The sequence below is a fragment of the Amphibalanus amphitrite genome, unplaced genomic scaffold (genome assembly GCF_019059575.1).
Source record: "Amphibalanus amphitrite isolate SeventyFive unplaced genomic scaffold, NRLGWU_Aamphi_draft 000182F_arrow, whole genome shotgun sequence".
Taxonomy (NCBI): Eukaryota; Metazoa; Arthropoda; class Thecostraca; order Balanomorpha; family Balanidae; genus Amphibalanus; species Amphibalanus amphitrite.
In genome coordinates this window covers 256,269-271,388 of record NW_024881677.1, presented here as the reverse complement: position 1 = coordinate 271,388, position 15,120 = coordinate 256,269, and the positions used below count along the sequence as shown (strand labels likewise).

General features: G+C 53.4%; 1 protein-coding gene across 1 annotated transcript in view; it reads left to right on the top strand.

Moving 5' to 3' along the window:
- The first annotated feature begins 5,064 nt into the window (after positions 1-5,064).
- The window catches only part of LOC122384137 (roundabout homolog 2-like), a 44,988-nt gene continuing 34,932 nt past the window's right edge, over positions 5,065-15,120 (top strand). The window contains exon 1 of the mRNA XM_043371170.1: positions 5,065-5,281. Within this exon, the coding sequence (XP_043227105.1) occupies positions 5,221-5,281 (61 nt within the window). The 5' untranslated portion in view covers positions 5,065-5,220. The remainder of the gene's footprint in view (positions 5,282-15,120) is intronic.

Here is a 15,120-nt window from a genome sequence, read left to right as displayed (position 1 = left end):
CGTCCCTGGCGGACACTGCCACCGCGCTGGTCGACCAGTCGGCCGGAACCGTAAAACAGCATGCCGCCGCTCCGGAATACGCAAATGCGAGCCAGTTTGGAGCCTGATAAAATGTTTCATACTATCCTGAAAATCGTCGAGACATGCCTTTTTGGAAATGAATAGGTAATCATGTCATCTTTTATCTCGACAAATGGCTTTTATTTATTAACCCGGCAGGCGGCGGTGGGCCTTCCGGCCACCTTCCGCGCGGTGGGGGGGGGGGGGGGGGGCATTTTTTGCCCCCCCCCGTATCTCCGAAACTACTGGACGGATCCGGAAAATTCAACCGGCGTTCGATAGCCCTGTCAAATTTGTTATTAGAAACCAAATTTTATTGACCTCGGTGTCGCCGATGACGTCACAGGTCAGGTCAAAGATAAAATGTTTCACCGTTCACGGGGCTTCTAGGGAAAGCGCTATAACACCGAGTAAAACGCATTTTGTCGAAAATCAGCGATAGGGCGTCAGTTGTCTAGTACATATGTTGCTATCAGAGGTCACTGGTCATGCCAAGTCAGGTCACAGGTCAGGTCAACTCACCAAAGGTCACCAAGGGTCACCACATGAACCCAACTTTACTAAGGTTGTGCGATGCATGTTTTATGGCCAGTTTTTCATTTCGAACTCAATGGTGTTGGTTATAAGACCATCAGGTACGGTATAGGTCACTTTCTGGTGGAGGTCAGGTCAAGGTCAGGTCAAAATGGTCAAATTTCAAAGTTGATATTTTTGCATAAAATGGGTATTTGTTCGATGAAGCTCGTCACGGGGAGTCTAATGGTGGTCTTTGTTTTGCGCTACGAGGTCTAGAATTGCTAAAAATTAAGTTTGAAAATTCGACGTCATCAATTTTGAAGTTTTTTCGCTATAACTTGGCCAAAAAAGAGGTATTGATCTCAAACTTGGTATGTAGATAGAAGGCGGTAAGGACTATCACATATCTTCCGGCTTTTTCAAAATTCATTTTTTATTTTTCGGCTATTATATTCAAAAAATCTATTTTTTTAATTTTTGGGGGTCAAAATCCTAAAATTTCAAAAATCTGAGATAGCAGTTTTGTAGCCCTCTAAATTTTACACCTTTTATGTTGAAATATTTTTATGTATCTCTAAAGCTGTAGGCCTGACAGCTCTTCTCGCGAAACCTTTTTTTGGGTCGAAAATGGCAGAAATGACGTCACTCTGACGTCATTAGCGTCCAACCTATCATAACCTTTGGAAAACAAATTTGGTCACAATGTGCAATAGCTATTCACGGGAGGGTACTGAAAGTTTGGTGACGATCGGCGCAGCGGTTCTCGAGATATGTCGAAAAAAAAACTAAGGGGAGGGGGCAAAAAATACCCCCCCCACCGCCTGGAAGGTGAAGGATGAAATTCTGATAATTTGCGTTAAATTTTACATTGCCTGATGAATTACTTATTCTCAGATATCTAAACAAGAAATTCAACAAATATATATAGGCATATGTTAGATAAGCACAGAGTAACCCAGCCAATAATTAACTTGGGCTGAGGTTGGGCTGGGGGGATTTCACTTGGGCTAAGCCCGAGTTGGCCCAACCTTTGTTTCTTTAGAGTGTGATTTGGGTTGGGCTGAGCCCAAGCTAAATACGCGACTCGGGCAGAGTTTGGGCAGGCCCATGTAGAATCCGAAACTTGGGCCCAAGTCGGACAGCATCTGGGCATGCCACAACTCAATCCGGACTATAACTCGGGCTGAATTCGGGCATGCCCAAGTAGGATCCCTTACACGGGCTGAGCCCGGATATTGCATGGGCACTGGGCGAACCCCCCGCATCAGCGATGGTGCCTTGGAACGCGGGCGGGTGCTGCCACCTGCCGTGCGGGTGGCAGCCAGAGGATGTGCCGGCGACCGACAGAGGATGTGCGTGTCGCCTCTAAATATATGAACCCAAATTAAGTTGAATAACTTTAATAAGAAGGGCGGTAAAGCCACAATTTCAATGGTGAATGTGGGAGGATAGCTAAATGATCTGACACAGTCATTTGTATTTACTCTTTTCAGTCAGCATCAAGCCCCAGCGATCGCACCGCCGTAAAACTCAGTAAAACTCGCAAGCGAAACACCGTACAGAATGTTCCATTATAAGCAGCCGCCGGCTCTCAGATATCGACACGCGTTATCGAAACAAAGTAGGTAGGCCGCACGAAAAGCATCCTAACAATGACAATAACAGGAAAGGTAGGTACTAGGTGCGATTCAGCGATGGTATAGGTAGGACTTCGTAGGAACGTAGGAAGGACGAATGAGTAATTAAGATCATAAGTAATAGACTTAGTAATGAAAGCAACGGAGTGGTTCAACTACCATACCACTCCAAAGCACTTATTACCATTAATTATATTTCATTGCTTCTTCAGTCGTACCTATGTAGTATGTTGCACAAAATAACAAGTTTGTCGCGGTATTCGATCAACACGGAACGAACACCAATCGATTCCAAATTTTCTCTGATCATTTTATGGCCTAAGCGACTCGGGAGGTATGATCACACGAACACTGCATCCGCCCATGGCAGGTGGAAATAATGGATCGGGACCCAACCGGCTTTGGCCTGGGCTTGCCCGAGTTATAAACAGGACTAGCCCACATGGGGCCACAGGTTAGCGCACTAGTTCAGCCGATGGCATAACTCGGGCTTTGCCCATGCGAGGTCCCCGTAACCCGGAAATGACTTGGGCTTGCCCACCCGGGGTCCGACCGGCAGCGCTGCTGCGTACTCGGGCAAGCCCACGTGGGGCCACAGGTTAGCGCAATAGTTAAACCAATGGGAGGACGTGGGCTCAGCCCAACTTGAATCCCATAACCCGGACTTGGCTCGGGCATGTCGTAGTGGGGCCCGACTGGGCAAAACTCGGAATTGCGTTGGGCTAGGTGTGTCAAAAACCAAGCAAGATCCCAGTCTGGACCGGGGCTAGCCCAAGTACCGTATTCGGGCTGGTCCGGCTTCAGCCCAATTGGGCCCCAATCAGAATTGTTCGCTGGGAAGCGATACCGATGTTAATAAAATTGCTAGCGTTCACTGTACTCGTCAAAGATTTTTACTCAATTTTGACATTTGAACCCATCTTTCATCGTGCGTGCTGTCTTCTTTCCTCACGATCTTCACAATTTCACAACACCTCAGCCCTGTGTCCGGCCAGTCCGATCGTGTCCCGCGGACACAGCGGCAGGTGGCCGCCGGACACGCCGCCGTCTCACTCGCCGTCCCGTCACGCTCCACAGGCCTGCACGGCCACGTTTTTACCCCAAATGGCCCCGAAACGTGGTTCGGCCGCCCCCGCCGACTGCCAGCCAGGTATGTGGGCGAGTTGTGCACAGAGAACCCCGCGCGCACAGCACACACACACACACGTGCGTATACGTGTCAGTCCGGCGGCGACAGCCCTAGAAGAACCTTCAGTAGGCTGTTGTTTACGGTCGGGTAGACGTAAGTATGATGCCTTTTTAATATGCCGTATGTGTTTTTGTGTTTGAGGAGTAGAGTACCGCGTCAGCTGGCGGGCGGCCTGGTGGAATAGAGCCTCCTGACACGCGACGCCCGAATCCTGCCGCCTCCGCCGCCGCCGCCGCCGCCACCGCTCCCGCCCGACGTCGGCCGTCTCGCTGTATAGGTACAGGCATAATGGTGCGGTGTTTGCGGGCGGAGCCGGCCGGTTGTGCGGTTTTCAGCCGTCCAAACCGTGGGAGCGGCAAGATCGCCCAGGCGCTATGTGATTTCGCATTCGTTCTGCACCACTCGCGGAGTGGGATAGTGGCGGACCGGGCCGGGCCGGGCCGGGAGTTTAGTGTTGGACGGGGCCGGAGTCGGTGAGTCCAACGATTGCGGTTGCTGGTCGGTGTGGGTGGGAAGGCTCATCCACCGGTGCGGGTCGGTGGGTGCCGTATGAGGGTGGGAGCTGGGAGAACCACACTCGCCAAACATGAGACTGAAAGATGAGGTCAGTGTACTGTGGGTATGGGACTGCAACGGCGAGTCACTGGGACAGCACAGTGGGCTCCAAGTTAAACGAACCGTAGTCAGACGTTTTAGAGAGACAGACAGCGTCACTCGACCGCTGGACTCGTCTCGAATCCACCGTGTTCTGACCGCGTTTATAGCGTGGAGGTCATAGCTGGCTCGCCGAGTCTGCCCCCGGCTCTCTGACTGTGCCGTTGTGATTGGCACCAGCGCGAAAGATGAACGGCTTACGATGCGCACCCGCCGATATCGTTTGTTATTCGACAGTCGAGAATGAATAGCTCCGAGTGGCCATTCGGCAGATCTGGCAACACACGATACCGGCCGTTCATCGGCAGCGATGGCCGTCGATGGCCTATCTATCGACGACAGCTGCTCACTGGGGGCGGCCAGAGATTTTAGCCGGCCGTCGGGGGCGGCGCCGATGCTGGGATTAAATGATTCATGGCGGCCTTGGGCTGAGGCCGGGGTGGCGAGGCATGCCTTGGCGTCAGTTTCATGGACCTAGATGAGCGGGATTATAAATTGCTTCAGAAGCCTGCACCGGTAACGGGCTATGATTTGCAGTCAGATATTCCGGAATATACATCTAACAGGCACAAATATGAATCAAACGTCGGGTCTACGGTATGACAATGAGCGCCCACCACCCGTTCGCCGCACGGAATCACCAATGCACTCCATGAGCTATCAATCCCCGATACTGTCGGGTCCTGTTACCGCTGAGCTCGTGACCTGGCCCTTCGCGAGCCAATGCTTGTACGCGCCCGTGCAGACGGCACTGCTGTTTACACTTTGCATAACGTATGAGCCGCTCCTAGTCGCTCGTTGTTTACCGATATTGATGCTGTAGGTAGATATCCACCGCTCCCGCTGCCTGGCTCGTATCGGCTCGGGACATCGTGGGGTCATATCGGTCAGACCGCAGTCCCTGCCGTCCCCCCGGCCCCCAGCCGGACGGTGGCGCCCCCTGGACGGTCGGAGGAGGCAGCCCTCGCCCGCCGCCGCCGCCGCCGCTGCTGCGAGCTACACCAGCCAGTACCGCCGGAGCGGGTGTGGGGAGTGCGGCGCGGGTCCGTCGGCAGAGACGCACGGAATCTCTCGGCCCGGGATGAGTATGTGAGCCTGCCGGTGACGAGTTGACGATAGACGAGAGACGGACTGACGGAGAGAGAGGTGGTGTTGGCGGGAGAGATGGCCGGAGGGGGCCGGCTGGAGGCCATCCTCGCACTCTGTCTTCTCGGACTCGTAAACGGTGAGTACCAAATCGTTGCCATAAACATAATTTCACCCTGTTGAGTGTTGTGTGCAAGAAGGTGTACCTACTATGGTGTGTGCAGACTGTTGTGCTCACTGCTCAGCCTAACCGTAATAGGGGAAATGTGAATCGAGACTTAAAAAGCGGACTTGGTCCCCTCGGCGTTGGTGATAAGAGCGGTGAAATATCAGAGTGTGCACGGTTTTATGATAAGTAACAGTCCGGTTGCATATGCTAGTACGGCGTAACATAACCGTAATAACGCACAGGCTCGCCTCTGAAGTGGTAGTCTGACACGGTTGTAAAAATTGCGTTAGGCTATAATGCGAAATGATTTACATTTCATATTCAGCTGTGGTGAGGGTTGCGTTATATTAATGCAGGATTTACATTTCATTGTCATGCATATGATGCCACAGCTAACGACCCAAAATTTCACCATAGTAACCTCTTGTGAGCGCGGAGATAATTTATAACATATCTGGAGAAGCAACCACCTCCCTCATTCTTCTGAAGGGAAACTGCGTTTCCTACTATTTGACTGCTTCCATGTTCATACCTATCCCAAATGGTCGAGCAACCGGCAATAACTAAAGCAACATAATTTGTTTGTAGGTTAACATATTCATTCAGTTTGTATCATCGAGGCCGCCACGGATGCATCCTTGACAGCAGGATGCATGCAGGATGCACGTTCATATGAACTAAGAACACCTGGCACTGGCTGCATGACCCTCATAACCAGGTGCTGCTCATTCACATGTGGAAATACAGCTGCCTTGTTCATCGGAGCATTACCACATTTTTGCATATAACATTTCATATTCATCATGTAGTCCTTTCACAGGAAACTGCTTGCCTTACATGTCATAAGGCCAACGCCTACCATTGTTCATTTTTACACACTTGCGGTTATAGATGCAACCGAAGATATTTTCTATCTGAGCTATTTACTTTGCATGGATAGATCGAGTAAGGTTCTGCATATGCATGCATGCCATCGCATGAGAAATACAAGGGCGATGCCCTAACGTTTTTGGTGTTGTTCATAGGTGATATGCATATGAATAAGGTGTTCGCTGCTTTGTGAAACACAAGTAATGACAGCTTATTGCTGGCACAACCATTTTGGGAAAAACCCGCACGGTACGTTTTTGAAACCTACTTCCGTAGTATGGAAAGCATATTGCACGGCCTACAGGGTCGGTCGTGTGCAAGCAAGAACGGGCAGCCTTTTAAAGGGACCCTCCCACCTTCAAAAAAGTTAATGAATTGGCATGAAAGTGATGTCCCTTGGTTCAGAAAGAGCGAAAACGAATATCTACCAAACTTCACCGAAAAATATTCACTGGTTTTCAAGATATTAGGCTTTTACTTTTGTTTACTTTTTGGGATCTCCCTGTTACTAGCGACTTTATTTGGAAGCAATAATTTGGCAGCCTTTAAAGTGCGGCAGACGTTGCGCGCAAAGCAGCGTATACCACCACGTGTTAACGATGGTTTTAGTCTAAGATTTAAAAATCGTTAGATCTCCGCTGACGTCACAAATTCTAAGGGGGCATACCAATGCATTAGCCCTTAGAATCCGAAAACTGCAAGTTTGAAATTCCATATCTTCGAATTAAAGCATTTCTCGATGTTGTGAGTGCCCAAACCGGTATTTGCAGGCCATGGCCACCAATTTGGCTATCTCAACTCAAAACTAATGTTAAGGTGGGAGGGTCCCTTTAAATGTAGGTATAATTGTAACTGTCGAGCTGACGTCGATTTAGTGAGCAGTGAGCACTGAGCATAATATTCTTGCTTTTTTTCTCAAAAGAAATTCATCACTCATAGTCATCACAATAACGTAGTAACTTGATCCGTAATAATACGACTAATTACATCAAGCATGCGTGCACATAAGGCAGACTCGGAGCACTTAACTTCATCGCCGTATTGCATCAACTTTGCAAAAATAAGATGTCATAAATTCATGTTCGTTCACTCTAACCGCAAGACTGTGCCTGTTATTGGGCGTGGTACACCTTTTTTCCCTTTGTAACAATAAACATCCTTGTAGGTATGCAAAAAATGCGAAATCTAATGCTCATCTATCAGGTGTTTTCGTGTGCTGACCTCCTTGTCTTTCGTACACCATGACAACGGTTTCTTTCTGTCGGACTTGTAACTCATTAATCATCCTAAATGGAAATCGAAGACACATTTATTCGTGTCTATAATGACTGTTCTTATTTGGCGTTGTGTATGAATGCTGGTTAGGTCGGTCCCAAGCGGACGGACTTGGCCGTTCGTGAGTCAAAACATCCGGCAATGGACTGGTCCATCGTTTTTGGGAGCCACGATGTTCAAGTGGCATAAATTTTCATTTATGAGTGCTGAATTTGGCTCTATGATCGCACGGTATTGATTTGACCTAAAATGCTGTTGGCTTTTAAAATGATTGAATTGTTTGAAGCATGAAGAAGCTTTCAGTCTTTTCTGAATACCATTGCTCTCGAACAGCTAACCATGTCATTATAAGGCGCTAGCTCTTCAGGAATGTCGTTGTAAGATCAGCGTGCGATTATGAGCGGCGCATAGGCGTGTAACATTGTTCTCTCGCCACAGCCGTGTAAGTCCATATTTTAGCATGGCTATGACAAGCAGGATCTTCACATCTGTCAGCCGACACGCCTACAATGCATGTCTATGAAACTTGTTTGAATTAAATTATGGAATTAACTAGCCTCTCAGAAGAAGTTGATGCACCGGTCATACTAATCCGTCAGCCTCCGACATCCCGGAACTCGAGAGCAGGGACGCAAATTTTATGTCGATTTAGCTGAGTCGGTCAATGCCAATATCAGCAGGATGTGGCGCCGGCCGCTGCCGGGGATCTCACGTCGCTTCTGCTCGGGTGACGCTTCCAGGAGGCGGATCTGTCCCTGTCTAAACTACTAACAACGTGCACCTGTTCTTGGAACATAAGGAGCCCCGGGTGACCGACCGAGACCAGAGAGGCACCGTGCAACTTGGGCCTGCAAACTTTGCATCGAACTCTCCCAGAAACACTATTTTAGGGCATGACAAATTGACAGTTGAGTTACTTGTTGCAGATGTCTTCTGTGACAAGCAAGCTGTCAAGAGCCATGACAGTCTTGATGTTAAAATATAGCTGACGCTTGTTTCCAGCTTTGTGAGAGCTAAATGCACGTGAATGGACTTCATAGAATCATTTTTATTTCATTCAAATTTCTGGTAAAAGTTGATTAATGTCATCATACGAGCCTCAAACAATCGACAGTCAACATAGAGTTTTCATTTCGTCCGTTGAGATCATCGAGAGCCGCTTTGGGCTGCGCTCTGCTCCTTCTCAGCCACATAAACAGCCCTTCAAAAACTGCTACGTTCAGCCTCGCCATATTTCGCTGCGATCGATAAAACTGCGCCGTGTCGTGTCACCGCGCTGTGTCAGCCCGCTCTCTGACCGTCACCCGTCAGTCAGCTGTCACCATGACAGACGCACGCTGACCTGACCGCCCGGCCTGTCGGCTGTCACCTCGGCCCGCCTGTCAGCCGGCACAGTTGATACCCAGAGCGCTGGTACCCAAAACGCTGCCAACTGTCACAATCGATACCCAGCACGTTGATACCCGTCACACTTGATAGCCAGATCGTTGATATCGTTCACAGCTTATGCCCATAGCGACGATACCTGTCACAGTGGATACCCGCAAGTTGATAACGATTGCAGTTGATACCCAAAACGATCGCAAACTGAGTCATTTCACTCAGACCACCCCAAATATGCATGTCACCGCCACCGGGCACATCACCAAACCCATGCTTAACCCGCGCGGGGCTGGGGTCTCCAGCCGAACGCGCGGGGCTGGGGGGGGGGGTAAATTTTACCCCCCCCCCCCTGTTATCTCCCGAACTAATGGTCCGATTTGGAAAATTCAAACGCCAATCGAAAGCTCTCATCACGAACTACTAAAAACATGTACTTAATTTAAAGTTTGAGGTCAAGGTCAAGGTCAGGTCAAGGGTACAAATTGCAAGTTTCTACAGTATCGGCCTTGCACCGTAGTTGCCGAAGAATGGAGTCATGGACTGAGACTGATCGCCCAAAACGTGTTCTTAGGCTACCAAGACAATATTAGTTGCATACAATATCATTCAGAGGTCAAGGTCAAGGTCAGGTCAGGTCAGGTCAGGTCACCAAAAAACAAAATATAGAAAAGGGCATGTGCGACACATGTTTTATGGGTCATTTTACTCATAGAATTCAATAGGCACACTCAATAAGTGATATGGACCACCTCTGGATGAATTTCAGGTCGAGGTCAGGTCAAGGTCAGGTCAAGTGAGGTCAAATTTTGAAGTTGGTTGTTAAGGCCTAAAAAGGTGTCTATCTGATGCAGTTTTTCACGGCGAATTGAATGGTGCTATTTTTGTTTCCGTACGAGGTCTAGAACTTCCAAAAAAGTCATTTTTCAAAAATTTTGTGTGTTGTGACGTCATAAAATTTTGAATAACTCCCACATTTTTGAACCGATTCTTCTAAAATTTGGTATGTAGGTGCACATAGACCACTTCTCTGACATATATTCCGGTTTTTTCGATAGACTCAAAATTTTGGATTTTACAATGATTTTCCCAAAAAAATCAGTTTTTTGAAAAAAATTAGGCCAAAATCCAAAATTTTCAAAAACCGAGATAACCATTTGATAGACAAAGTAAAATTACGTATAACCTTTTTTGTTACGTCTTGATTCCTTTAAAAATGAAGATGTTAGCGGCGTTTGAACTTTTGCCGTTTTTGAGGCGAAAATGGCGAACATGACGTCACTAAAACGTCAATTTCTCAAAAATTTTCCGACGGATTTCGCTCAAATTTTCAGGGAAGGTGTCAAATTGATGTAAGAAAAGGTACTGAAAATTTGGCGGCGCTGCGCGCCGCCGTTTTTGAGATATCGCAAAAATTCGCGAGGGGGGGGTAAAATTTACCCCCCCCCCCCAGCCCCGCGCGGGTTAAACTCCGGATCCTCATGCATCGGAAATGATGCAGCATCATACAGCAGTCGAGCCCCATCGGCATGCGTCGCTCGCGCGCGGTGACAAGGCCGCCGCGGCGCCATGACTCTCCCCTGGCGCCGTGACTCTCCCCGTGGCCCCGCCAGAGCACACGGAACTGGCCAGCTCAGGGCCTCCTGTTGACACCGGCCAATCGGTGACCGTATGGGAAGACATGTCCACACTGTTTGGACTCGCCCAGTCGCCGCGCGGCCGGCCGGTCATGTCTGTCCCCGCGCGGCCCTGGACAGACCCCACCCCACCCCGTGTCCCTCCCCACTGTCGGCGGAGGAATGCGTGCGGCACACGACGACGGCGGCCGATGGCAGTGCGCCGCCATTACGGCACCTATAATCAGTCCACAAAGGGACGTGAGTTGCATGCTGGCGGCTCTAATGTGAAACTCAGCCGGGCGGCGGTGCAGCTCGCCGCTCGGCCGCTCCAAGTCCACAATGACGGCTCTCTGCAGCCGGCGCACGGCAGCACCACAGCAATCATGGCAGACCGACGGCCGCATTACGGCTCGTGCCGGCCCGCCACCGACGGCGCTCTAAGGCAGAACGGGGCGATATGTTCTGGCTATGAGGGAGCTCGTTGAGTGAGTGGCCCGAACGCTGCAGTCTCTTCAGCGCTCGTGTTGGACTGCCTAATGTCAAATGGGTGGAGTGCCACGACAGCTATCCCAAATATCTGACCTTTCACGAGACTGAAATCGCACGTGCTGTATGTACTGTATCTCCACCAGCACGAAGCTAGTGCATTCGACCTTTCGCCGACCCCCTACTGTGTCCTGCGGCGGAATCTGGGTGACCGTGCAGCGTCACGACAGCCTCTGACCTCGTCAGGGGGTGACCGGGGCGGCACGGCGGACCGGCGACCTCTGCTGCGCCCGCGGAGACTGGCACGGCCAGCCCGCTCACCGGCCGCCGCGCCGGACGACATGCGAGTCCGTCATTCTACCACCATTAGTCAAACGGGCCGACATAACTGGGCAGGCCTCCGCGATGGCCGCGGGGCACGCGGGCACCCGGGGGTCACCCACCGCCGCACCCACTCCAGTGGAATCTCAAAGGGCGCAGCCCGAAACCAAACCGGCCAGAGACCTGGCCCGGACTAAAAAGTACCGTTCCGGCCCAAGTCACTTAAAACAAAGGGCCCACTGTTGTCGATGCCAGCGAGCTCAGCGAAAATGTGGAGCAGTTGCCAAACTAGAAGACCGAGTGGGTTTTAGGGTCTGTCAAGCGGAGGCTCGGGAAGTTGGCCAACTCATGAAACAGCGACCATTCGGGTCAAGAGATGATGTGATCATGAGCATGTTAGATTTGTACGATCCCAGATTAGATCTGGGATTCATTAACGACCAGTCCAAACACGTTGAATCATCTCTGGCTCGCCGCAACGACTTCAGATTGAGGATGTGAGCTGGCTGCGGGCGCCGGGAGGGCGGCGGGCGGGGCGGGACGGATGCGTGCATCAGTGCACTCACAGCTCGTCGCCTCTGATACAGGCTCATGTGGACGCTTCCGGAGCACGCTGACCGGCGCTGGCCGCGTGCCGGGCGCTGCACGTCAGCCGCCGGCGGTCGGGGTGCGCCACATGTAGCCCCGAAGCCGCGGCCGCGACTGAGATCACGGCTGGTCGGCTCACGGGAGGGACGGGACGGCCGAAGGCCAACTGGGGGCCGCTTCACGGAACTAACGGGAACGGGCCGCCGGCTGACTGCACGCTGTCGCTGTAATAAGATATGCCAGCTGCACGATGTTAGTCTACGCTTGCCTGCGCTTATCTTAAACAGCGGCTCATGAGCGTTCCGGTGTGACTGCGGGCTCACCCGCTCGGACTGGCTGAGCTGTCTCTGCAGTTTGTGCAGAGGATCTATGTGGTCAGCGGGCCCTCAGGATCTTCTGACCACCATCTCACCTCGCGCGCGACATGTGACGACCGAGCTAATAAACCCTGACCGGACAGGCGCGCCGCGCACTGCACGTGACAATCTAATTTACACAGGCGATCGCGTTACGGCCGGCGGAGACAGGCGCGCCGCACTCGCTCGCCGGGAACGACCGGCGACAATGAGTCGACCCGTACACGGGCGCCGATGTAATCTGAGGGCGCGGCGCTGCACGGCGGACCGGCCGGCAGGGCGGCCCCCGTCCGTCGGCCGCAGGTCATCGGAGGGCATCGGGCGGCCGCGGCGCCTCCCATCTGTCCACCAGCCGGGCAATAAACGTCCCTCAGCGGCGGCCGGGCCGGCGCGGAGGGACGGCGGCCGCCGAGCGCGCCTCTCGGTGCGTCACTTCGTCACGGGTGACACCCAGGGAACGCCGCTGGTGAAAGGCCCTCGGCGCCCGCCCCCGCTGTCGCCGGCCGCGCGTGCCGTCTTACAGAGACGCCGCTGTGAAAGCACGGAAGGTGAGCGGACTGCGATCATTTGTCATCGGCTCGACGTGCTATTCGCAGCTGTCCGAACGTCGGCCGTCGATTGGGGCGTGTTCATCGCTGTCGGTCGGCGGTTCACTGCCCCGTCAACAGCCCACCCCGGCCGCTGCGGCGCAGGCGCGCGACCCGCCCGGACGCACTGGCTGATAATGAGCGGACATTAAACCGGGCGACGGCTCTCTGACGGGTTACGGCCGCGTCGATAACGTCGCGGCGCCGGTGACGCGCCGTAACTGTCGACCAGCCGCGCCGGCCGTCACCGCCCCTCGCCGGAGTGGAGGAAGGCCAGGCAGGAGCGCACCGCGACGCGCAGAACAAAGGTGCACTGTCGCCCGAGCGACGCACCGCGATCCTGCGATACCGTCGTGCCAGGTCGGGCCGCGTCGGAGACGACGGCGAGGGATGGCGCGGCGTCGACGAGGAATGGCGCCGGACCGGCGGACGGCGCTGACCACATGCGACCTGGAGCGAGTCCAGAGCACGGCGCGCAGCTGTTAAAACCAGAGGCACACCGGCCGCGCCGCGTCAGTCCACGCCGCCGTGCGTCTGTTCTCGCCGCAGCGCACGGCTGTGCGGCGCTGCTCGCCGCTCAGCGCTCTGTTTGGAGTCGGTCATCAGCGCGTGTGGTCGGACCGTGGGAGATCAGAGGAAATGGAGCCGCTCCTGGGAACGAGCGGACGATCGCCGATCGCCCTGCGTGACGCACGGCGCTATTTTCAGCCGTAACACTGCTTTCATCCGTGACGCAACCTTCAGATGGGTCCTTCAAATACGTCCCATAACGTATCCAGCTACGACGTGCCCGTTCAAGGCCCGAGACCGGAGCCCATCCGTTCGGTCTCGATGGCCAGAGGTCGGTTGGCTCCATTCAAGTTGTCAGAGTTTTTAGTGGGCCTCGCTAGAGCCGCTCAGCGTTTGCTGAGCCCAGATAAAGTCGGACAGATTCGCTCACTTCGGCCGCTCAACCAACAGAGGAACTTGTTCGCAGCCGACAGATTGACGTCAATCAGGACTGGAGCCGTCTGCGTCCGTCTGCCAGACCGAATTCAAACTCTCCGGGCGGAGCCGTGCGTCTGCCGAGACTTCAACAAAGTTGTAACCGGAACTATTGCGAAATTCTTGGACGATTTATTGTCAAAGTTGACGTTTTTCTTTCTCATCAATGTTGGGAACTAAAACGGTTCGTTGCGCACGGCCGTCAGTTAGTGCCGTTTATTTCGGCCGACCTGGCGGCAGCAATAACCTGCAGCGTAACGCTGACGTCGACGACCAACTGATTCGACGGCAATCGATGCGCACGGCGCCGCCAGTGTCGGCGACGGCGACGGGCGCGAGGTCGACCTCGTCGCGCGCTCTGCAGCGGGCCGCATCGACCCGCCGACAGCCCGACGACGAAATGATAGTTACTCCGAGCACCGTGCATTGCTGCAGGGCTGTCGAACCACATAGGTGATGTCTGGGTGGTGTGATTTATCGTGACGAGATTTATTTGATCCGAGTGTTTGATCTGACCCAGACCCGTGTGCTGCTGGGTCAAACAAGGTTCTGGTGGGAGGCAGTGCGTCATGCCTGCTCCCACTGGGGATAGCTCGCCCTCGATTGGTGCAGCTGTTGACATATCAAGTTGACTTTGATGCGTCCTGCGGGATTCAGCGGAACGCAACAGCACGCCGTATGCCCTCACCGGGCCATCTGTGACCCCTGTGACCGCTGTGACCTGCCGCAGCCCCAGAGACGTGTCTGGGCGGCCGGGACGAGACGGCGCCAAGTCACGTCTCGGAGTCTGTCACCATCAGGCGTCAGCGGCACAACGGACGCGGCCCGCCCCCGTCCGTCCGCCTGATGGCCTTATAATGACACCCGGCCCATCTCTGTCCTCCCCCTGTCCCCTGCAAGCCGTGCACCGCAGAGAAGGAGGTCCCCATAGTTGCATGTCATACGCTGCAGCCGACTTTTTCCGTGGATTTTTCGTTGCGTGCGGCGGGCTGCCGGCTGGGCCGCCGCCAGTGCGTGATGAACGAGCGTCCGATCCGGCCGCTCCCCGATGGGATCAGACCGGGTCGGCCGGTGTGAAAGACGGCCGCGGTGTTGGCTCAGCCGGTCTTTATCCGGCGCGGATCTGGTCCGTCTCCTCTCAAAGGTGGAAGACGATGCGTGTCAGTTGATCCGCCTCTTTGAGCTGGCCGGCGCGCTGACGGGGTGGTAACGGCTGAGGACGCGTGGTGCTGCGGGGATGGAGACTACCCCGCGACACGAGACGAGACGATAGGCGAGACGGGGAGGATGACAGCTCAGCTGGCGTCTCGGCTGACACCTCTCTGGTTCTCTGGTAGCGCACC